Source organism: Mytilus californianus, unplaced genomic scaffold, assembly GCF_021869535.1.
Source record: "Mytilus californianus isolate M0D057914Y unplaced genomic scaffold, xbMytCali1.0.p SCAF_18, whole genome shotgun sequence".
Lineage (NCBI taxonomy): Eukaryota > Metazoa > Mollusca > Bivalvia > Mytilida > Mytilidae > Mytilus > Mytilus californianus.
Genome location: NW_026262666.1, coordinates 4,590,774 through 4,615,050, shown reverse-complemented (window position 1 = coordinate 4,615,050; position 24,277 = coordinate 4,590,774). Strand labels below are relative to the sequence as shown.

The 24,277-nt window shown below is 33.2% G+C and overlaps 1 protein-coding gene across 1 annotated transcript in view; it reads left to right on the top strand.

Annotated features, from left to right (window-relative positions):
- LOC127726784 (cell death abnormality protein 1-like) overlaps positions 1–24,277 on the top strand; it is a 102,984-nt gene that overhangs the window by 49,343 nt on the left and 29,364 nt on the right. Inside the window, exons 4-5 of the mRNA XM_052234239.1 lie at positions 951–1,079; positions 17,899–18,027. Coding sequence (XP_052090199.1) covers positions 951–1,079; positions 17,899–18,027 — 258 coding nt within the window. The remainder of the gene's footprint in view (positions 1–950; positions 1,080–17,898; positions 18,028–24,277) is intronic.

Genomic DNA, 24,277 nt, shown 5'->3' with positions numbered 1-24,277 from the left:
TAAAACATCAATTAAAAAGTGTTTATGTTGTAAAAACATTTGATAGGTGTTCAACTCAGCAAAGTTATGCTCACTACTTCACACTGCAATGCTGCCTTTAAGAGGGCATTCAGCATGATTAAGAAGATCCAAACTGACTTACAGAGCCAAGTGTAGCCAAGGCAGCAATGTTAGCTTGTACTTCTTTCATGGCCTCTTGTCACAAACCAGTGTCCTAGTTATTAAATAACAATGTCCATGTAATATAGACAGGGCTATAGCTGATATATTTTTGACATTGTTTGAAACAATAACAGTCTTAAGTTTTCTAGCAAAATGACTGTATTAATACTTAAAAAACCATACATAACTACTGTTATTGTTTGTTAATTTTCCATCTATTTATCATTTAACAAATGTATAGAATATTTTTATGTTCCAACAGCTAGGCGAAGGGGACATTAAGTGTTACACTTGGCCGTCCGTCCTTCTGTCCATCCGTCTGTCCATTTTTCCGTCCATTCTTTTGTCCGTCCCAAAAGTATTTTCACATATTACAAGCAACCTTAAGCATGAGTGGGGGCATTCTTGTCCTCAGCAACATTTTTCTTTTATTTTCTTATATATCTAGGTCAACTACAATGAATACAAATAAAAAAGATGGAGGCATAAGTAAAAAAGTCTTCTTTATGTTCTCTTTGTACTCAAAGGAAAGGTTTAATCATACTAGTACTTTATTTACCAATAATCAACAATGAAACAGCCCAGGAAGACTCAGTTTTGTACAGTAACAATAATTAAGATGTTCTGAATAAATGGGAGAAATAGTTTTCATTGATTCAAAGTATTAAACTGTTACTCAAATTTAGTTTTTTATTATTTTGTCAGCTGAAGAATTTTTTGTCTTTATCTTTAATAATCTGCACTGTTTTGTACTTCTCACTAAGATTTTCTTTTTTCATTTTTGTCAGGAAGAGCCATAGGAGAAAGTTGTACCAATGTTTCACAATGTATTGCAACCAATGCTGAATGTACTGGTGATGGCACAAAGTCATGTAAATGTCCAGTCACACATTTCCATGATGGTACCAACTGTGTTAGTAAGTATCTTTAACTTGTTTATCAAATGAGTTAAAATAGAATGTTTTATATAAACTGTAGATCAAATGTCATATTTTACTATTTGATACGTTTAAAGACATCGAAAATAGTACTGTACCACCCAGATTACAATTCTATGTTGCCCTCTGAGGCTTTTGGTGAAACTTGTACAAATACAGTGTACCACTACAGATTCTATATGTGCTGTTACTGGTACACAGACATGTCAGTGTCCAACCACACATTTTTATGATGGTAACAATTGTGTTAGTAAGAATCTTTGATAAATGAAATTTTGAATGTTTCATTTGTCACTTATAAAATAGTTTCTGCAAATTCTGCAAGAATAGCTAAAAGTGAAATAAAGTTTCCAGGAAAATATGTTGGTTTAAAGGTAATTGATGTCAAATATACACATGAACAAGCAAAAATTAAAAAAATTACTTGCCAGTACAGAAAGCAAGCTCAAAGAACATTAATTTCTTATATGAAATCAATTACATAAACTCTTATATTCATACATGTGAACATCCTGTCGGGAGTAAGATAATCCTGTTTTCAGTTGTTACCTCCTGTCTTCCCTTTGAAAAGATGAAAGTCCTGAATCAAATATTTCATGAATGAAAATGTTCAGACGCCAATTTGTACTACCCTTTTTAGTCCCCTACCGACGAAGTCGAAGGGGATTTTAGGTTTGCACTCCGTCCGTCTGTCTGTCTGTCTGTCTGTCTGTCTGTCTGTCCATCCGTCAGTCCGGCAAATCAGTTTTCCACACTTTTTTTCTTCGTGCTTGAAGATATTGATTTGATATTTAATGTATTGTTTTATCATCACAAGTTACAGATCAATTTCGAATTTTGTTCCGGTCTGATGATTTTGTGCAGAGTTATGGTCCTTGGACTTAGAAAATTCACTCAAATAATCAGCTTTCCGCACTTTTTTTCGTCATGCTTAAAGATATTGCTTTGATAGTTGGTATATAGTTTTATCATGACAAGTTACAGATCAAGTTCTAATTTTGTTCCTGTCTGATGATTTTGTGCAGAGTTATGGTCCTTGGACTTAGGACATTCACTTAAATAATCAATTTTCAACACATTTTTTTGTCATGCTTGAAGATATTGACTTGATATTTGTTATATAGTTTACACCATGACAAGTTATAGATCAATTAGCATTTTGTTCCAGTACAATGAATTTTTAACCGGTTGGGGACTATGTATTGCAATGCAATACTCTCACAATGCTTGTTGCAAATATTTATTATACTAGTGTATCTAACCTATCAGGTGTAAGTGAGAGCAAAGTAATGCTCACTACTTCACACTGCGATGCATTTAAGAGGACCATCAGTATGCTTAAGAAGATCCAAACAAACATCTTTTTTTCGTCTTGCTTGAAGAGATTGATTTGATAATTGGTAAAAATTGGTTATCATGACAAGTAACAGGTCAGGTTTGCATTTTGTTCCGGTCTGATGATTTTGTGCAGCGTTATGGTCCTTGGACTTAGAAAATTCACTCAAGTAATCAGTTTTCCTCACTTTGTTGCTTCATGCTTTAAGATATTGATTTAATAATTATGCCCCTGCCGTAGCGGAGGCGGTATTAAGTTTTACCCTTGTCCGTCTGTTCGAACATACGTACGTCCCAAAGGTGGTTTCCGTTCTCTAACTTTAGTTTGCTTCAACAAAATGTTATGAAACTTAAACACAATGCTTATTTTCACAAAATACAGATCAAGTTTGAATTTTGGTTGGTGTCATTTTAACCGTTTTAGAGTTATTCCCCTTTACAAATGGAAAAATTGCTGAATTTTTCGTTTCCGTTCTCTAACTTTAGTATGGCTCAACCAAATGTTATGAAACTTATACACAATGCCTATTACCACAAAATACAGATGAAATTTAAATTTTGGTGGTGTCACTTTTACTGTTCTAGAGTTATGCTCCTTTACAAATGGAAAAATTGCTCAATTTTTTGTTTCCGTTCTCTAATTTAAGTGTGTCTCAACCAAATTTTATGAAACTTATACACAATACTTATTACCACAAAACTCAGATCAAGTAAAAATTTGGGTAGCATCACTTTTACCGTTCTTCAGTTATGTCCCTTTATAATTTTATATAATATGCAAGCGGGGGCATCATCTGTGTCCCATGGACACATTCCCAATTTATTGGTATATAGTTTACACCATGACAAGTTATAGATCAAGTTAGCATTTTGTTCCAGTACAATGAATATTTAACCGGTAGGGGACTATGTATTGCCATGCAATACTCTAAGAATGCTTGTTTACCGAGAATTATCAATAAAAAATGAAACATTTTTTACACCAGCTAAACTCCCTTTAAAAATTTTCCAATCTCCTGATTTTCAGTCATGAATGTTTAAAAGTATAACAAAAATACCAAACTTCATGGCAAATTCAAAAAGGGGAAGTCCATAAAAACTGAGAAGATTAAGTGCTATCAACATGACCAATCAACGGAACAATTAAAAAACAACTACACAAACTGATTTCAGGATTTCAGGATTTCCGAATGTTATTGTTTGTTAATTTTTCATCTATATATCAATTTTATAAATTGATAGCACATGTTTTTATACGACCGCAAAAAAATTGCGTTCCTATAATGCCATCATGTCGTCGTCGTCGTCGTCCAAAGACACATTTGCTTTCCGGACAATAACTTTAGTTTAAGTGAATGGATCTCTATGAAATTTTACCAGAAGGTTCAATACCACAGACGGAAGGTTGGGATTGATTTTGGGGGTAATTGCCTCAAACGTTCAGGAATTAGGGGCAAAAAAGGGGCCAAAAACAAGCATCTTTCTTGTTTCCAGACAATAACTTGTGTTTAAGTGTATGGATCTCTCTTAAATTGTATTACAGGATTCCATACCTCAAAAGGAAGGCTGTGATTGAGTTTGGGGGTAATTGCCCCAAAATTTTGGAAATTAGGACCAAACCAGGTGCCAAAACAAGCATTTTTCTAGTTTCCAGACAATAACTTGTGTTAAAGTTTATGGAAATCTCTGAAATTGTACATGTTTCCTGAAAAGAAAATAATCTTCAAAATTTACCAAAAAAATTGGTGGGGGGGGGGTTTCAAAAAGATTGGTGGGGGATTTTTTTTTTTAATTTTTTGTCTCGTTTTACGGAGTCAAAAAACGAGACATATGTATGCTGTTTCCGGCGACGGCGACGACGACGACGGCGGCAACGGCGGCGGCGTCAACAATGTATTAGTTTGTGATTAGGTCTAGTTTGTGGTGAACCACAAGTTGTAGGTCAAATCATATTTGGTATACAGTTTTATTAGCATTGACACATATCGTATCCATGGAGATTATTTTGGCCCTGCCCCCTCAGTCATGGTATTTGAATTCGAAACTTTTGCTTATTTTACATGTTTTAGTTTGTAATTAGGTCAGTTTATGAGGAACCATCAGTGTTAGGTCAATGATATTTGGTATGCAGTTGTATAAGCATTGGCATATCTCATTTCCATGGAGATTATTTGGCTCAGCCCCCTTAGTCACGGTCTATTGACCTTGCAAATTTTGCTTAGTTAACATGTATTAGTTTGTGATTAGGTCAGTTCAAGGGGAACCATAAGTGGCAGGCAAATATTAATTGGTATTCAGTTGTATAAGCATTAGCACATCTCATTTCAATGGAGAATATTTGGCCCCATCACCTCAGTCATGGCCTATTGACTTTGAAACTTTTGTTTAGTTTACATGTATTAGTTTGTGTTAAGATCAGTTTAAGATGAACTGCTAATGTTAAGTCAATGATATTTGGAATGCAAATTTATTGGCATTTGTAAGTATCGTTTCCATGGAGATTATATAGCTCCACCCCCTCTTCATGGTTCATTAACTTTGAAACTTTTACATAGTTTACAAGTTAATGTTTGTGTTTATGTTTGTTTAAAGGGAACAACTTATAATAAGTCAATGATATTTGGTATGCAGTTGTATTAGCATTAGGGCATCTCATTTATATGGAGATGGTTTAGCCATGTACCTCAGTCATGGTTCATTGACTTTGAATATTAGCCTAACTTGTGTAAGTATTGCCATTTTAATTTCAACATTTGCATAATCAAAATTACAAAAAGCGAGACATATCTCTGTGATTACAGTTTATTTTTTTGGGGGTCATATTTTTTTCTTCAAAATTTCTGAAATTTCAAATTTTTTCAAAAATTTTTTTTTTGGGGGAGACAAATTTTTTTGGGGGATTTTTTTTTATAATTTTTTGGGGTATATTTCCAAAAAAAATCCATTTTTACATTGACTATTTCTGATTTATTTATAAAAGCATCAAATACTGATATGGCAGGAGATACACACCAAACAGGGTGTGTAAATTATCATATTTAACAGATTAACTAAGTATTGTGCAACAGCACAGTATTGCGCAATACCACAGTATTGCATAATAGCACAGTATTGGGCAATAGCACAGTATTGCGCAACAGCACAGTATTGCGCAATCGCAAGAAATCTTCAATTGAAAATAAATACAAATCTTTTAACCAATTTCAATGGGATTAAATTAAGTCTTTAATTTTTGAGGGTTCCAACCTTGTATTACTATTTTTGGATATTGGGCCCCATTTTTAAATTGGTCTACATTGAGGTTTAAAGGGTCCAAAATTAAACTTTGTTTGATTTCATCAAAAACTGAATTATTGCGGCTCTATGATATGCTGAATCTTATTGTGCATTTCGATTTTTTATTTTGGGCCCTATTTTCAAATTAGTCCATATTAGGGTTTGGAGGGTTCAAATTAAACTTGATTTCAACTGAAATAAAATTTTTGGTGTTTTTTCATATGCTGAATCTAACCATGTTGTTAGATTTTGGATATCAGACCATACTAAGTAAATTAAATGTCCCATTTCAAAGTTTTAAGATCTTTGACCACATTTATTTTGTGTCAGACACTTATGTTATGGCAAAAATTTTATCACAATCCAAATTCAGACAGTATTAAGCTTGAATATTGTGTCCAAACTTGCCCCAACTTTTCAGGGTTCGACCTCTGCGGTCGTGTCAGGCTGCACTCGGCGAAGCATTTTATTCTTATATATCTAGATCAAATACAATAAATACAAATAAAAAAAGATTGAGGCATGAATGAAACACTATAATGCTTAAATGTTCTCTTTTTACTCAAAGAATAGGTTAAATGATAGTACTTTATTTACCAAAAATCAACAATGAAACAGCAGAGGAAGACTCAATTTTGTGCAGTAACTGTAATAAAAATGTTCAGAATAAATAGAATAAATATTTTATGTAGATTCAAAGTATTAAACTGTTACTCAAAATGGTGTTTTTAATTTATTTTTTTCAGCTAAAGAATTTTTGTTCTTTATTTTTAATTATCTGCACTGTTTTGTACTTGTAATTAAATTTTTCTTATTTTTTTTTTAACAGGAAGAGCCATAGGGGAAAGTTGTACAAATGCTGCACAATGTATTGCAACCAATGCTGAATGTACTGGTGATGGTGCAACGACTTGTAAATGTCCAGTCACACATTTCCATGATGGTACCAACTGTGTTAGTAAGTATCTTTAACTTGCACATCACATGAGTTAAATGAGATTGTCCCTGCTGTCCATTTGGTTCTCTTAAGCATGCTGAAGATCCTCTTTCTGGCAGCATTGGAGTGTGAAATAGTGGACATTACTTTGCTGGGTTGAACGTTAATTAAATATTTTTCAACATCAAAACCTTTTTATCGATGTTTTGACAACAACATTCCACTTTTCTATCAATGCCGGTATTTACCTTTAATCATTCTTCGTGTATGCAATTAACAGAAGCCATATCCCTTACTTAATATCCTGTCACCTGCTGATTGTTCAATGAGACTATAAATACTGTTAAGATTTGAACTGATTTGGTCATAAAAGACGCTCAAATTCAAGCTTATATATGAAAAATCCATAAAACATCACTATATGTGAAAATCCTATCGGGAAAAAGATAATTATGTTTTCAGGTGTTTCCTCCCGTCTTCCCTTTGAAAGATAAAAGTCCTATGTATCAAACATTTTCATGAATGAAAATGTTCAGAAGTCTTTATTTACTACACTTTTTTCAAATATTTGATATTGAAAACGTAAAAAATCAGAGTGTATCTTACGAATCCAGTGTAACATTACACAACCTGAGTAGATTTTGACCCTGGCCCAAGGCTTATTAACAAGTAATTATAGTTTGATTGAATAATCAACAGGTGATATGATATTAATTACTGGATATGGCTCCTGGTTATGGCATATGCCAAGAATGATTAAAGGTACATATGTTATTTATAGAAAAGTGGAATGTTGTTGTTATTAAAACATCAATTAAAAAGTTTTTATGTTGTAAAAACATTTGATAGATGTTCAACTCAGCAAAGTTATGCTCACTACTTCACACTGCAATGCTGCCTTTAAGAGGGCATTCAGCATGATTAAGAAGATCCAAACTGACTTACAGAGCCAAGTGTAGTCAAGGCAGCAATGTTAGCTTGTACTTCTTTCATGGCCTCTTGTCACAAACCAGTGTCCTAGTTATTAAATAACAATGTCCATGTAATATAGACAGGGCTATAGCTGATATATTTTTGACATTGTTTGAAACAATGACAGTCTTAAGTTTTCTAGCAAAATGACTGTATTAATACTTAAAAAACCATACATAACTACTGTTATTGTTTGTTAATTTTCCATCTATTTATCATTTTACAAATTTATAGAATATTTGTATGCCCCCAGAGCTAGGCGAAGGGGGCATTAAGTGTTACACTTGGCCGTCCGTCCTTCTATTCATCTGTCCGTCTGTCTTTCCGTCCATTCTTTCGTCCGTCCCAAAAGTATTTTCACATATTACAAGCAAGCTTAAGCTTGAGTGGGGGCATTCTTGTCCTCAGAAACATTTTTATGCCCCCGCCGTAGTGGAGGAAGCATTAATTTTTACCCTCGTCCGTCCGTACGTACGTACGTCCCACAGTTGGTTTCCGTTCTCTAACTTTAGTTTGCCTCAATAAAATGTTATGAAATTTAAATACAGTGCTTATTACCACAAAACACAGATCAAGTTAGAATTTTAGTGGCGTCACTTTAACTGTTCTAGAGTTATGCCCCTTTACAAACAGAAAAATTGCTGAATTTTTCGTTTTCGTTCTCTACCTTAAGTTTGCCTCAACCAAATTTTATGAAACTCATACACAATACTTATTACCACAAAACTCAGATTAAGTACAAGTTTGGGTAGCGTCACTATTATCTTTCTTCAGTTATGTCCCTTTCTAACTTGATATGATATGCAAGCGGGAGCATCATCTGTGTCCCATGGACACATTCTCTATTTATTCTTTTATTTTCTTGTATATCTAGGTCAATTACAGTGAATACAAATAAAAAAGATGGAGGCATAAATAAAAAACTCTTCTTTATTTTCTCTTTGTACTCAAAGGAAAGGTTTAATCATACTAGTACTTTATTCACGTTATTTACCAACAATCAACAATGAAACAGCACAGGAAGACTCAGTTTTGTACAGTTACAATAATAAAGATATTCTTAATAAATGGGAGAAATAGTTTTTATAGATTCAAAGTATTAAACTGTTACTCAAATTTTGTTTTTTTATTATTTTGTCAGCTGAAGAATTTTTTGTTTTGTCTTTATCTTTAATAATCTGCACTGTTTTGTACTTCTCACTAAATTTTTCTTTTTTCATTTTTGTTAGGAAGAGCCATAGGAGAAAGTTGTACACATGTTGCACAATGTATTGCAACCAATGCTGAATGTACTGGTGATGATATAAAGACATGTAAATGTCCAGTCACACATTTCCATGATGGTACCAACTGTATTAGTAAGTATCTGTAACTTGTTTATCAAATGAGTTAAAATAGAATGTTTTAAATAAACTGTAGATCAAATATCATATTTTACTATTTGATATTGCTTCTGTTAATTGCATACACAAGAATGATTAAAGGTAAATAACGGCATTGATAGAAAAATGGAATGTTATTGTCAAAACATTGATGTTGAAAAACATTTAATAAAACGTTCAACTCAGCTAAGTAATGCTCACTATTTCACACTCCAATGCCACCATTAAGAGGATCTTCAGCATGCTTCAGAGATCTAAATGGACAGCAGGGACAATCTTGACTCAAAGACAATTAATAGCCTCTTCAGTGTTAAGAATAACAACTGCACAAACTGTAACCAGGTTCAGGATTACCAGTGCAGAGCCAAGTGTAGTGAGGGCAGCTATGTTGGCTTGTACTTCTTTCATGTCAACATAATATAGAAAGGGACTCAGCTAATATATTTTTGACATTGTTTGAAACAATGAAGGTCTTAAGTTTTATAGCAAAATGACTTTATTAATGCTTAAAAAACCATACACATCTACTGTAATTGTTTGTTAATTTTCCATCTATTTATCATTTAACAAATGTATAGAATATTTTTAGGTTCCAACAGCTAGGCGAAAGGGGCATTAAGTGTTACACTTGGCCGCCTGTCCTTCTGTCCATCCGTCTGTCCATCTTTCCGTCCATTCTTTTGTCTGTCCCAAAAGTATTTTCACATATTACAAGCAACCTTAAGCATGAGTGGGGGCATTCTTGTCCTCACCAACATTTTTCTTTTATTTTCTTATATATCTAGGTCAATTACAATGAATACAAATAAAAAAGATGGAGGCATGAGTAAAAAAGTCTTCTTTATGTTCTCTTTGTACTCAAAGGAAAGGTTTAATCATACTAGTACTTTATTTACCAATAATCAACAATGAAACCGCCCAGGAAGACTCAGTTGTGTACAGTAACAATAATTAAGATGTTCTGAATAAATGGGAGAAATAGTTTTCATAGATTCAAAGTATTAAACTGTTACTCAAATTTTGTTTTTTATTATTTTGTCAGCTGAAGAATTTTTTGTCTTTATCTTTAATAATCTGCACTGTTTTGTACTTCTCACTAAGATTTTCTTTTTTCATTTTTGTCAGGAAGAGCCATAGGAGAAAGTTGTACACATGTTGCACAATGTATTGCAACCAATGCTGAATGTACTGGTGATGGTACAAGGACTTGCAAATGTCCAGTCACACATTTCCATGATGGTATCAACTGTATTAGTAAGTATCTGTAACTTGTGTATCAAATGAATTAAAATAGAATGTTTTATAGAAACTGTAGATCGGATTCATATTTTACTATTTGATATTGCTTCTGTTAATTGCATACACAAGAATGATTAAAGGTAAATACCGGCATTGATAGAAAAGTGGAATGTTATTGTCAAAACATCGATAAAAAGGTTTTGATGATGAAAAACATTTAATAAACATTCAACTCAGCTAAGTAATGCTCACTATTTCACACTCCAATGCCACCATTAAGAGGATCTTCAGCATGCTTCAGAGATCTAAATGGACAGCAGGGACAATCTTGACTCAAAGACAATTAATAGCCTCTTCAGTGTTAAGAATAACAACTACACAAACTGTAACCAGGTTCAGGATTACCAGTGCAGAGCCAAGTGTAGTGAGGGCAGCTATGTTGGCTTGTACTTCTTTCATGTCAACATAATATAGAAAGGGACTCAGCTAATATATTTTTGACATTGTTTGAAACAATGAAGGTCTTAAGTTTTATAGCAAAATGACTTTATTAATGCTTAATAAACCATACACATCTACTGTAATTGTTTGTTAATTTTCCATCTATTTATCATTTAACAAATGTATAGAATATTTTTAGGTTCCAACAGCTAGGCGAAGGGGGCATTAAGTGTTACACTTGGCCGTCTGTCCTTCTGTCCATCCGTCTGTCCATCTTTCCGTCCATTCTTTTGTCTGTCCCAAAAGTATTTTCACATATTACAAGCAACCTTAAGCATGAGTGGGGGCATTCTTGTCCTCACCAACATTTTTCTTTTATTTTCTTATATATCTAGGTCAATTACAATGAATACAAATAAAAAAGATGGAGGCATGAGTAAAAAAGTCTTCTTTATGTTCTCTTTGTACTCAAAGGAAAGGTTTAATCATACTAGTACTTTATTTACCAATAATCAACAACGAAACCGCCCAGGAAGACTCAGTTTTGTACAGTAACAATAATTAAGATGTTCTGAATAAATGGGAGAAATAGTTTTCATAGATTCAAAGTATTAAACTGTTACTCAAATTTTGTTTTTTATTATTTTGTCAGCTGAAGAATTTTTTGTCTTTATCTTTAATAATCTGCACTGTTTTGTACTTCTCACTAAGATTTTCTTTTTTCATTTTTGTCAGGAAGAGCCATAGGAGAAAGTTGTACACATGTTGCACAATGTATTGCAACCAATGCTGAATGTACTGGTGATGGTACAAGGACTTGCAAATGTCCAGTCACACATTTCTATGATGGTATCAACTGTATTAGTAAGTATCTGTAACTTGTTTATCAAATGAATTAAAATAGAATGTTTTATAGAAACTGTAGATCGGATTCATATTTTACTATTTGATATTGCTTCTGTTAATTGCATACACAAGAATGATTAAAGGTAAATACCGGCATTGATAGAAAAGTGGAATGTTATTGTCAAAACATCGATAAAAAGGTTTTGATGATGAAAAACATTTAATAAACATTCAACTCAGCTAAGTAATGCTCACTATTTCACACTCCAATGCCACCATTAAGAGGATCTTCATCATGCTTCAGAGATCTAAATGGACAGCAGGGACAATCTTGACTCAAAGACAATTAATAGCCTCTTCAGTGTTAAGAATAACAACTACACAAACTGTAACCAGGTTCAGGATTACCAGTGCAGAGCCAAGTGTAGTGAGGGCAGCTATGTTGGCTTGTACTTCTTTCATGTCAACATAATATAGAAAGGGACTCAGCTAATATATTTTTGACATTGTTTGAAACAATGAAGGTCTTAAGTTTTATAGCAAAATGACTTTATTAATGCTTAAAAAACCATACATATCTACTGTAATTGTTTGTTAATTTTCCATCTATTTATCATTTAACAAATGTATAGAATATTTTTAGGTTCCAACAGCTAGGCGAAGGGGGCATTAAGTGTTACACTTGGCCATCTGTCCTTCTGTCCATCCGTCTGTCCATCTTTCCGTCCATTCTTTTGTCTGTCCCAAAAGTATTTTCACATATTACAAGCAACCTTAAGCATGAGTGGGGGCATTCTTGTCCTCACCAACATTTTTCTTTTATTTTCTTATATATCTAGGTCAATTACAATAAATACAAATAAAAAAGATGGAGGCATGAGTAAAAAAGTCTTCTTTATGTTCTCTTTGTACTCAAAGGAAAGGTTTAATCATACTAGTACTTTATTTACCAATAATCAACAATGAAACCGCCCAGGAAGACTCAGTTTTGTACAGTAACAATAATTAAGATGTTCTGAATAAATGGGAGAAATAGTTTTCATAGATTCAAAGTATTAAACTGTTACTCAAATTTTGTTTTTTATTATTTTGTCAGCTGAAGAATTTGTTGTCTTTATCTTTAATAATCTGCACTGTTTTGTACTTCTCACTAAGATTTTCTTTTTTCATTTTTGTCAGGAAGAGCCATAGGAGAAAGTTGTACACATGTTGCACAATGTATTGCAACCAATTCTGAATGTACTGGTGATGGTACAAAGTCATGTAAATGTCCAGTCACACATTTCTATGATGGTACCAACTGTATTAGTAAGTATCTTTAACTTGTTTATCAAATGAGTTAAAATAGAATGTTTTATAGAAACTGTAGATCAAATTCATATTTTACTATTTGATACGTTTAAAGACATCGAAAATAGTACTGTACCACCCAGATTACAATTCTATGTTGCCCTCTGAGGCTTTTGGTGAAACTTGTACAAATACTGAACAGTGTACCACTACAGATTCTATATGTGCTGTTACTGGTACACATACATGTCAGTGTCCAACCACACATTTTTATGATGGTAACAATTGTGTTAGTAAGTATCTTTGATAAATGAAATTTTGAATGTTTCATTTGTCACTTATAAAATAGTTTCTGCAAATTCTGCAAGAATAGCTAAAAGTGAAATAAAGTTTCCAGGAAAATATGTTGGTTTAAAGGTAATTGATGTCAAATATACACAAGAACAAGCAAAAATTAAAAAAATTACTTGCCAGTACAGAAAGCAAGCTCAAAGAACATTAATTTCTAATATGAAATCAATTACATTAACTCTTATATTCATACATGTGAACATCCTGTCGGGAGTTAGATAATCCTGTTTTCAGTTGTTTCCTCCTGTCTTACCTTTGAAAAGATGAAAGTCCTGAATCAAATATTTCATGAATGAAAATGTTCAGACGCCAATTTGTACTACCCTTTTTAGTCCCCTAGCGACGAAGTCGAAGGGGATTTTAGGTTTGCACTCCATCCGTCTGTCTGTCTGTCTGTCTGTCTGTCAGTTTTCCACACTTTTTTTCTTCGTGCTTGAAGATATTGATTTGATATTTGGTGTATTGTTTTATCATCACAAGTTACAGATCGAGTTCGAATTTTATTCCGGTCTGATGATTTTGTGCAGAGTGATGGTCCCTGGACTTAGAAAATTCACCCAAATAATCAGTGTTCCTCTCTTTTTTTCGTCATGCTTGAAGATATGGATTTGATAATTGATATATAGGTTTATCATGTCTAGTTACAGATCAAGTTCTAATTTTGTTCCTTTCTGATGATTTTGTGCAGAGTTATGGTCCTTGGACTTGGAAAATTCACTTAAATAATCAATTTTCAACACATTTTTTTGACATGCTTGAAGATATTGACTTGATATTTGTTATATAGTTTACACCATGACAAGTTATAGATCAATTAGCATTTTGTTCCAGTACAATGAATTTTTAACCGGTTGGGGACTATGTATTGCAATGCAATACTCTCACAAAGCTTGTTGCAAATATTTATTATTGAAAACATAAAAGTCCTAGTGTATCTAACCTATCAGGTGTAACTGAGAGCAAAGTAATGCTCACTACTTCACACTGCGATGCATTTAAGAGGACCATCAGCATGCTTAAGAAGATCCAAACTGACATTTTTTTTTCGTCATGCTTGAAGAGATTGGTTTTATAATTGGTAAAAGGTTTTATCATGACAAGTAACAGGTCAAGTTTGCATTTTGTTCCGGTCTGATGATTTTATGCAGCGTTATGGTCCTTGGACTTAGAAAATTCACTCAAGTAATCAGTTTTCCTCACTTTTTTGTGTCATGCTTGAAGATATTGATTTAATAATTATGCCCCCGCCGTAGCGGAGGCGGCATTAAGTTTTACCCTTGTCCGTCTGTTCGAACAAACGTACGTCCCAAAATTGGTTTCCGTTCTCTAACTTTAGTTTGCCTCAACAAAATGTTATGAAACTTAAACACAATGCTTATTTTCACAAAATACAGATCAAGTTTGAATTTTTGATGGTGTCATTTTAACCGTTTTAGAGTTATTCCCCTTTACAAATGGAAAAATTGCTGAATTTTTCGTTTCCGTTCTCTAACTTTAGTATGCCTCAACCAAATGTTATGAAACTTATACACAATGCTTATTACCACAAAATACAGATGAAATTTGAATTTTGGTGGTGTCACTTTTACTGTTCTAGAGTTATGCTCCTTTACAAATGGAAAAATTGCTCAATTTTTTGTTTCCGTTCTCTTATTTAAGTGTGTCTCAACCAAATTTTATGAAACTTATACACAATACTTATTACCACAAAACTCAGATCAAGTAAAAATTTGGGTAGCATCACTTTTACCGTTCTTCAGTTATGTCCCTTTATAATTTTATATAATATGCAAGCGGGGGCATCATCTGTGTCCCATGGACACATTCCCAATTTATTGGTATATAGTTTACACCATGACAAGTTATAGATCAAGTTAGCATTTTGTTCCAGTACAATGAATATTTAACCGGTAGGGGACTATGTATTGCCATGCAATACTCTAAGAATGCTTGTTTACCGAGAATTATCAATAACAATGAAACATTTTTTACACCAGCTAAACTCCCTTCAAAAATTTACCAATCTCCTGATTTTCAGTCATGTATGTTTAAAAGTATAACAAAAATACCAAACTTCATGGCAAATTCAAAAAGGGGAAGTCCATAAAAACTGAGAAGATTAAGTGCTATCAACATGACCAATCAACGGAACAAGTAAAAAACAACTACACAAACTGATTTCAGGATTTCAGGATTTCCCAATGTTATTGTTTGTTAATTTTTCATCTATTTATTAATTTTATAAATTGATAGCACATGTTTTTATACGATCGCAAAAAAATTGCGTTCGTATAATGCCATCATGTCGTCGTCGTCGTCGTCCAAAGACACATTTGCTTTCCGGACAATAACTTTAGTTTAAGTGAATGCATCTCTATGAAATTTTACCAGAAGGTTCAATACCACAGAAGGAAGGTTGGGATTGATTTTGGGGGTAATTCAGGAATTAGGGGCAAAAAAGGGGCCAAAAACAAGCATCTTTCTTGCTTCCAGACAATAACTTGTGTTTAAGTGTATGGATCTGTCTGAAATTGTACTACAAGGTTCCATGCATCAAAAGGAAGGCTGTGATTGAGTTTGGGGGTAATTGCCCCAAACGTTTAGAAATTAGGACCAAACCAGGTGCCAAAACAAGCATTTTTCTAGTTTCGAGACAATAACTTGTGTTAAAGTTTATGGAAATCTCTGAAATTGTACATGTTTCCTGAAAAGAAAATAATCTTCAAAATTTACCAAAAAAATTGGGGAGGGGTTTGAAAAAGATTGGTGGGGGATTTTTTTTTTTCAATTTTTGTCTCGCTTGACGGAGTCAAAAAGCGAGACATATGTATGCTGTTTCCGGCGACGGCGACGACGACGACCGGCGGCGACGGCGACGGCGTCAACAATGTTTAGTTTGTGATTAAGTCTAGTTTGTGGTGAACCACAAGTTGTAGGTCAAATCATATTTGGTATACAGTTTTATTAGCATTGACACATATCATATCCATGGAGATTATTTTGGCCCTGCCCCCTCAGTCATGGTCTATTGAATTCGAAACTTTTGCTTATTTTACATGTATTAGTTTGTGATTAGGTCATTTTATGAGGAACCATCAGTGTTAGGTCAATGATATTTGGTAAGCAGTTGTATAAGCATTGGCATATCACATTTCCTTGGAGATTATTTGGCTCAGCCCCCTTAGTCACGGTCTATTGACTTTGCAAATTTTGCTTAGTTAACTTGTATTAGTTTGTGATTAGGTCAGTTCAAGGGGAACCATAAGTGGCAGGCCAATATTAATTGGTATTCAGTTGTATAAGCATTAGCACATCTCATTTCAATGGAGAATATTTGGCCCCATCACCTCAGTCATGGCCTTTTGACTTTGAAACTTTTGTTTAGTTTACATGTATTAGTTTGTGTTAAGATCAGTTTAAGATGAACTGCTAATGTTAAGTCAATGATATTTGGAATGCAAATTTATTGGCATTTGTAAGTATCGTTTCCATGGAGATTATATAGCTCCACCCCCTCTTCATGGTTTATTAACTTTGAAACTTTTACATAGTTTACAAGTTAATGTTTGTGTTTATGTTTGTTTAAAGGGAACAACTTATAAAAAGTCAATGATATTTGGTATGCAGTTGTATTAGCATTAGGGCATCTCATTTATATGGAGATGGTTTAGCTATGTACCTCAGTCATGGTTCATTGACTTTGAATATAAGCCTAACTTGTGTAAGTATTGCCATTTTAATTTCAACATTTGCATAATCAAAATTACAAAAAGCGAGACATATCTCTGTGATAACAGTTTATTTTTTGGGGGGTCATATTTTTTTCTTCAAAAGTTTTGAAATTTAAAATTTTTTCAAAAATTTTTTTTTGGGGACAAATTTTTTGGGGGGATTTTTTTTTCATAATTTTTTGGGGCTTATTTCCAAAAAAAATCCATTTTTACATTGACTATTTCTGATTTATATATAAAAGCATCAAATACTGATATGGCAGGAGATACACACCAAACAGGGTGTGTAAATTATCATATATAACAGATTAACTTAGTATTGTGCAACAGCACAGTATTGCGCAATACCACAGTATTGCATAATAGCACAGTATTGCGCAATAGCACAGTATTGCGCAACAGCACAGTATTACGAAATCGCAAGAAATCTTCAATTTAAAATAAATACAAATCTTTTAACCAATTTCAATGGGATTAAATTAAGTCTTTAATTTTTGAGGGTTCCAACAAGTTTGGGTAGCGTCACTATTATCTTTCTTCAGTTATGTCCCTTTATTACTTTATATGATATGCAAGCGGGGGCATCATCTGTGTCCCATGGACACATTCTCTATTTATTCTTTTATTTTCTTGTATATCTAGGTCAATTACAGTGAATACAAATAAAAAAGATGGAGGCATAAATAAAAAAACTCTTCTTTATTTTCTCTTTGTACTCAAAGGAAAGGTTTAATCATACTAGTACTTTATTCACGTTATTTACCAACAATCAACAATGAAACAGCACAGGAAGACTCAGTTTTGTACAGTTACAATAATAAAGATGTTCTGAATAAATGGGAGAAATAGTTTTTATAGATTCAAAGTATTAAACTGTTACTCAAATTTTGTTTTTTTATTATTTTGTCAGCTGAAGAATTTTTTGTTTTGTCTTTATCTTTAATAATCTGCACTGTTTTGTACTTCTCATTAAATTTTTCTTTTTTCATTTTTGTCAGGAAGAGCCATAGGAGAAAGTTGTACAAATGTTGCACAATGTATTGCAACCAATGCTGAATGTACTGGTGATGGCACAAAGTCATGTAAATGTCCAGTCACACATTTCCATGATGGTACCAACTGTGTTAGTAAGTATCTTTAACTTGTTTATCAAATGAGTTAAAATAGAATGTTTTATATAAACTGTAGATCAAATGTCATATTTTACTATTTGATACGTTTAAAGACATCGAAAATAGTACTGTACCACCCAGATTACAATTCTATGTTGCCCTCTGAGGCTTTTGGTGAAACTTGTACAAATACAGTGTACCACTACAGATTCTATATGTGCTGTTACTGGTACACAGACATGTCAGTGTCCAACCACACATTTTTATGATGGTAACAATTGTGTTAGTAAGTATCTTTGATAAATGAAATTTTGAATGTTTCATTTGTCACTTATAAAATAGTTTCTGCAAATTCTGCAAGAATAGCTAAAAGTGAAATAAAGTTTCCAGGAAAATATGTTGGTTTAAAGGTAATTGATGTCAAATATACACAAGAACAAGCAAAAATTAAAAAAATTACTTGCCAGTACAGAAAGCAAGCTCAAAGAACATTAATTTCTAATATGAAATCAATTACATTAACTCTTATATTCATACATGTGAACATCCTGTCGGGAGTAAGATAATCCTGTTTTCAGTTGTTTCCTCCTGTCTTCCCTTTGAAAAGATGAAAGTCCTGAATCAAATATTTCATGAATGAAAATGTTCAGACGCCAATTTGTACTACTCTTTTTAGTCCCCTACCGACGAAGTCGAAGGGGATTTTAGGTTTGCACTCCGTCCGTCTGTCTGTCTGTCTGTCTGTCAGTTTTCCACACTTTTTTTCTTCGTGCTTAAAGATATTGATTTGATATTTGGTGTATTGTTTTATCATCACAAGTTACAGATCGAGTTCGAATTTTCTTCCGGTCTGATGATTTTGTGCAGAGTGATGGTCCCTGGACTTAGAAAATTCACCCAAATAATCAGTGTTCCTCTCTTTTTTTCGTCATGCTTGAAGATATGGATTTGATAATTGATATATAGTTTTATCATGTCTAGTTACAGATCAAGTTCTAATTTTGTTCCTTTCTGATGATTTTGTGCAGAGTTATGGTCCTTGGACTTGGAAAATTCACTTAAATAATCAATTTTCAACACATTTTTTTGTCATGCTTGAAGATATTGACTTGATATTTGTTATATAGTTTACACCATGACAAGTTATAGATCAATTAGCATTTTGTTCCAGTACAGTGAATTTTTAACCGGTTGGGGACTATGTATTGCAATGCAATACTCTCACAAAGCTTGTTGCAAATATTTATTATTGAAAACATAAAAGTCCTAGTGTATCTAACCTATCAGGTGTAACTGAGAGCAAAGTAATGCTCACTACTTCACACTGCGATGCATTTAAGAGGACCATCAGCATGCTTAAGAAGATCCAAACTGACATTTTTTTTTCGTCATGCTTGAAGAGATTGATTTTATAATTGGTAAAAGGTTTTATCATGACAAGTAACAGGTCAAGTTTGCATTTTGTTCCGGTCTGATGATTTTATGCAGCGTTATGGTCCTTGGACTTAGAAAATTCACTCAAGTAATCAGTTTTCCTCACTTTTTTGTGTCATGCTTGAAGATATTGATTTAATAATTATGCCCCCGCCGTAGCGGAGGCGGCATTAAGTTTTACCCTTGTCCGTCTGTTCGAACAAACGTACGTCCCAAAATTGGTTTCCGTTCTCTAACTTTAGTTTGCCTCAACAAAATGTTATGAAACTTAAACACAATGCTTATTTTCACAAAATACAGATCAAGTTTGAATTTTTGATGGTGTCATTTTAACCGTTTTAGAGTTATTCCCCTTTACAAATGGAAAAATTGCTGAATTTTTCGTTTCCGTTCTCTAACTTTAGTATGCCTCAACCAAATGTTATGAAACTTATACACAATGCTTATTACCACAAAATACAGATGAAATTTGAATTTTGGTGGTGTCACTTTTACTGTTCTAGAGTTATGCTCCTTTACAAATGGAAAAATTGCTCAATTTTTTGTTTCCGTTCTCTTATTTAAGTGTGTCTCAACCAAATTTTATGAAACTTATACACAATACTTATTACCACAAAACTCAGATCAAGTAAAAATTTGGGTAGCATCACTTTTACCGTTCTTCAGTTATGTCCCTTTATAATTTTATATAATATGCAAGCGGGGGCATCATCTGTGTCCCATGGACACATTCCCAATTTATTAGTATATAGTTTACACCATGACAAGTTATAGATCAAGTTAGCATTTTGTTCCAGTACAATGAATATTTAACCGGTAGGGGACTATATATTGCCATGCAATACTCTAAGAATGCTTGTTTACCGAGAATTATCAATAACAATGAAACATTTTTTACACCAGCTAAACTCCCTTCAAAAATTTACCAATCTCCTGATTTTCAGTCATGTATGTTTAAAAGTATAACAAAAATACCAAACTTCATGGCAAATTCAAAAAGGGGAAGTCCATAAAAACTGAGAAGATTAAGTGCTATCAACATGACCAATCAACGGAACAAGTAAAAAACAACTACACAAACTGATTTCAGGATTTCAGGATTTCCCAATGTTATTGTTTGTTAATTTTTCATCTATTTATTAATTTTATAAATTGATAGCACATGTTTTTATACGATCGCAAAAAAATTGCGTTCGTATAATGCCATCATGTCGTCGTCGTCGTCGTCCAAAGACACATTTGCTTTCCGGACAATAACTTTAGTTTAAGTGAATGGATCTCTATGAAATTTTACCAGAAGGTTCAATACCACAGAAGGAAGGTTGGGATTGATTTTGGGGGTAATTCAGGAATTAGGGGCAAAAAAGGGGCCAAAAACAAGCATCTTTCTTGCTTCCAGACAATAACTTGTGTTTAAGTGTATGGATCTGTCTGAAATTGTACTACAAGGTTCCATGCCTCAAAAGGAAGGCTGTGATTGAGTTTGGGGGTAATTGCCCCAAACGTTTAGAAATTAGGACCAAACCAGGTGCCAAAACAAGCATTTTTCTAGTTTCGAGACAATAACTTGTGTTAAAGTTTATGGAAATCTCTGAAATTGTACATGTTTCCTGAAAAGAAAATAATCTTCAAAATTTACCAAAAAAATTGGGGAGGGGTTTGAAAAAGATTGGTGGGGGATTTTTTTTTTTTCAATTTTTGTCTCGCTTGACGGAGTCAAAAAGCGAGACATATGTATGCTGTTTCCGGCGACGGCGACGACGACGACGGCGGCGACGGCGACGGCGTCAACAATGTTTAGTTTGTGATTAAGTCTAGTTTGTGGTGAACCACAAGTTGTAGGTCAAATCATATTTGGTATACAGTTTTATTAGCATTGACACATATCATATCCATGGAGATTATTTTGGCCCTGCCCCCTCAGTCATGGTCTATTGAATTCGAAACTTTTGCTTATTTTACATGTATTAGTTTGTGATTAGGTCATTTTATGAGGAACCATCAGTGTTAGGTCAATGATATTTGGTAAGCAGTTGTATAAGCATTGGCATATCACATTTCCTTGGAGATTATTTGGCTCAGCCCCCTTAGTCACGGTCTATTGACTTTGCAAATTTTGCTTAGTTAACTTGTATTAGTTTGTGATTAGGTCATTTCAAGGGGAACCATAAGTGGCAGGCCAATATTAATTGGTATTCAGTTGTATAAGCATTAGCACATCTCATTTCAATGGAGAATATTTGGCCCCATCACCTCAGTCATGGCCTTTTGACTTTGAAACTTTTGTTTAGTTTACATGTATTAGTTTGTGTTAAGATCAGTTTAAGATGAACTGCTAATGTTAAGTCAATGATATTTGGAATGCAAATTTATTGGCATTTGTAAGTATCGTTTCCATGGAGATTATATAGCTCCACCCCCTCTTCATGGTTCATTAACTTTGAAACTTTTACATAGTTTACAAGTTAATGTTTGTGTTTATGTTTGTTTAAAGGGAACAACTTATAAAAAGTCAATGATATTTGGTATGCAGTTGTATTAGCATTAGGGCATCTCATTTATATGGAGATGGTTTAGCTATGTACCTCAGTCATGGTTCATTGACTTTGAATATAAGCCTAACTTGTGTAAGTATTGCCATTTTAATTTCAACATTTGCATAATCAAAATTACAAAAAGCGAGACATATCTCTGTGATAACAGTTTATTTTTTTGGGGGTCATATTTTTTTCTTCAAAAGTTTTGAAATTTAAAATTTTTTCAAAAATTTTTTTTTGGGGACAAATTTTTTGGGGGGATTTTTTTTTCATAATTTTTTGGGGCTTATTTCCAAAAAAAATCCATTTTTACATTGACTATTTCTGATTTATATATAAAAGCATCAAATACTGATATGGCAGGAGATACACACCAAACAGGGTGTGTAAATTATCATATATAACAGATTAACTTAGTATTGTGCAACAGCACAGTATTGCGCAATACCACAGTATTGCACAAAAGCACAGTATTGCGCAATAGCACAGTATTGCGCAACAGCACAGTATTGCGCAATCGCAAGAAATCTTCAATTTAAAATAAATACAAATCTTTTAACCAATTTCAATGGGATTAAATTAAGTCTTTAATTTTTGAGGGTTCCAACAAGTTTGGGTAGCGTCACTATTATCTTTCTTCAGTTATGTCCCTTTATTACTTTATATGATATGCAAGCGGGGGCATCATCTGTGTCCCATGGACACATTCTCTATTTATTCTTTTATTTTCTTGTATATCTAGGTCAATTACAGTGAATACAAATAAAAAAGATGGAGGCATAAATAAAAAAACTCTTCTTTATTTTCTCTTTGTACTCAAAGGAAAGGTTTAATCATACTAGTACTTTATTCACGTTATTTACCAACAATCAACAATGAAACAGCACAGGAAGACTCAGTTTTGTACAGTTACAATAATAAAGATGTTCTGAATAAATGGGAGAAATAGTTTTTATAGATTCAAAGTATTAAACTGTTACTCAAATTTTGTTTTTTATTATTTTGTCAGCTGAAGAATTTTTTGTTTTGTCTTTATCTTTAATAATCTGCACTGTTTTGTACTTTTCATTAAATTTTTCTTTTTTCATTTTTGTCAGGAAGAGCCATAGGAGAAAGTTGTACAAATGTTGCACAATGTATTGCAACCAATGCTGAATGTACTGGTGATGGTACAAAGACTTGCAAATGTCCAGTCACACATTTCCATGATGGTATCAACTGTCTTAGTAAGTATCTTTAACTTGTTTATCAAATGAGTTAAAATAGAATGTTTTATAGAAACTGTAGATCAAATTCATATTTTACTATTTGATACGTTTAAAACCATCGAAAATAGTACTGTACCACCAAGATTACAATTATATGTTGCCCTCTGAGGCTTTTGGTGAAACTTGTACAAATACAGTGTACCACTACAGATTCTATATGTGCTGTTACTGGTACACAGACATGTCAGTGTCCAACCACACATTTTTATGATGGTAACAATTGTGTTAGTAAGTATCTTTGATAAATGAAATTTTGAATGTTTCATTTGTCACTTATAAAATAGTTTCTGCAAATTCTGCAAGAATAGCTAAAAGTGAAATAAAGTTTCCAGGAAAATATGTTGGTTTAAAGGTAATTGATGTCAAATATACACAAGAACAAGCAAAAATTAAAAAAATTACTTGCCAGTACAGAAAGCAAGCTCAAAGAACATTAATTTCTAATATGAAATCAATTACATTAACTCTTATATTCATACATGTGAACATCCTGTCGGGAGTAAGATAATCCTGTTTTCAGTTGTTTCCTCCTGTCTTCCCTTTGAAAAGATGAAAGTCCTGAATCAAATATTTCATGAATGAAAATGTTCAGACGCCAATTTGTACTACCCTTTTTAGTCCCCTACCGACAAAGTCGAAGGGGATTTTAGGTTTGCACTCCGTCCGTCTGTCTGTCTGTCTTTCTGTCTGTCTGTCTGTCTGTCCATCGGTCAGTCCGGCAAATTAGTTTTCCACACTTTTTTCTTCGTGCTTGAAGATATTGATTTGATATTTGGTGTATTGTTTAATCATCAAAAGTTACAGATCAATTTCGAATTTTCTTCCGGTCTGATGATTTTGTGCAGAGTTATGGTCCTTGGACTTAGAAAATTCACTCAAGTAATCAGTTTTCCGCACTTTTTTTCGTCATGCTTGAAAATATTGCTTTGATAGTTGGTATATAGTTTTATCATGACAAGTTACAGATCAAGTTCGAATTTTATTCCGGTCTGATGATTTTGTGCAGAGTGATGGTCCTTGGACTTA